The 1,559-nt window shown below is 39.1% G+C and overlaps 1 protein-coding gene across 1 annotated transcript; it reads left to right on the plus strand.

Moving 5' to 3' along the window:
- Positions 1 to 621: 621 nt before the first annotated feature.
- On the plus strand, positions 622 to 1,559 carry LOC118757405 (pre-rRNA-processing protein esf2-like; the record flags this gene model as incomplete). The annotated part of the gene is given in 2 exon segments (XM_036492120.1): positions 622 to 1,096; positions 1,156 to 1,559. Coding segments are annotated over 2 exon segments (756 nt in total). The 5' UTR covers positions 622 to 711.

Consider the following 1,559-nt stretch of genomic DNA (forward strand, 5'->3'; position numbering starts at 1 on the left):
ATTGATCAATACTCGGTACCGGTTTGAAAAGTATCCAATACTTCTGATACTCGGTACCGATTTGTTGAAATTTCTAATACATAAGAGCAAATAAGGCCCAATTTCAGATGGCCTACTTAAGTAGAGACTGTTGATTAACTTTCACTATTCATTTTCAGACCATACACTTAATCTGCACTTATATGCATCCCTGTGTTTGTACCAAACAACCAAGATTGATTGGTAGGTTGTTTTATCAATCCCACCAAATCCCACCAAAAAACAATCAGCTGTTCAGCGCAAAATGAAAACAAACAAACAAATGCAACAACAATTTCAAGGAACAGGCAGCAGCGCTGCCAATTGTTTGGCATATTCAAACAAAGTTGATCTGAAACCCAAAAAAAATGTTAAATGGCATTTAAACAACCATCCACAATTAAACTTAAGTGCCGATACGCATACTGACAGGTCTCTCTCAGCTCTCTCCACCGTCAAATCTTCAATGATGTCATATTCACGTTATTTTCCCGAATTACCCATCAAACAACGCAATCTTGTATTTTAACTGTTTTGAAAATTTCGTATCACATAACACTGGTATTAAAGACTTTTTCATTTTCTCTGCACTGGCACCCCTAACGATCAGCTGTCAATATTGTTTTGGTTTTCTACGCGTGCAGTTTTTTGTTTTTCTTTCAAACGTTTCCAAATTTAACTTAAATAAACGAAATGGTTGTTAAAATGAAACAGAAGCAACGTCGCAGTGGTCTTCCGCCACCACCACCCCCAGAAGAATTGGAAGAAATACCACAAGACGACGGCATGCAAGATTCACCAAAGGAACTGTCGGTGAGCTCAGAAGCTGTGAACTCGGAAGATAACATGTGCGCAGGTAGCATGCAACCTACAATAGCCAAAAATGATGGTACAGATGAAGACGACGACGAGATGGACTTGGGCAACTTCAGTGTGAAACCAAAAAAGAAACGCAAGAAGGGTATCATTTACGTATCGAATATCCCCAAGCACATGAACGTTACACGAATACGTGAAATATTAGGAGAATATGGCAAAATCGGACGCGTATATTTACAGCCCGAAAAGCTGCCCGGCAGTAAGTATTTTAAGTAATATGTAAACTTTATAACGCTACACAATTTCACCTACTTGCAGACAACGATAAAAAGAAGAAACGCAAACGTATTGCACGACACTTTACAGAAGGTTGGGTTGAATTCGAATCAAAGCGGGTGGCCAAACAAATTGTTGAGCTTTTAAATAATAAACAAATTTCCACCCGTAAAAAGTCGCAATTCTATGACTATCTGTGGAGCATGAAATATTTGCCACGCTTCAAGTGGGTGCATCTTACCGAGCGCATGAACTACGAGCAAGCTGTACATAAACAACGTCTGAGCACCGAAGTATCGCAAGCGCGTAAAGAAACTACATTCTTCCAGAATAATTTGGATAAGAGTGAGTTTTTGAAGAAAAAAAGCAAGAAGGCCACTAAGGGCAAGGAATCGCAGGTGACGGATGAGTGATGTGGAAAAGGAAATCAATGGAAATTTTAAGTT

The sequence above is a fragment of the Rhagoletis pomonella genome, unplaced genomic scaffold, assembly GCF_013731165.1.
Source record: "Rhagoletis pomonella isolate Grant_MI unplaced genomic scaffold, Rhpom_1.0 Rhpom_scaffold_17498, whole genome shotgun sequence".
NCBI lineage: Eukaryota > Metazoa > Arthropoda > Insecta > Diptera > Tephritidae > Rhagoletis > Rhagoletis pomonella.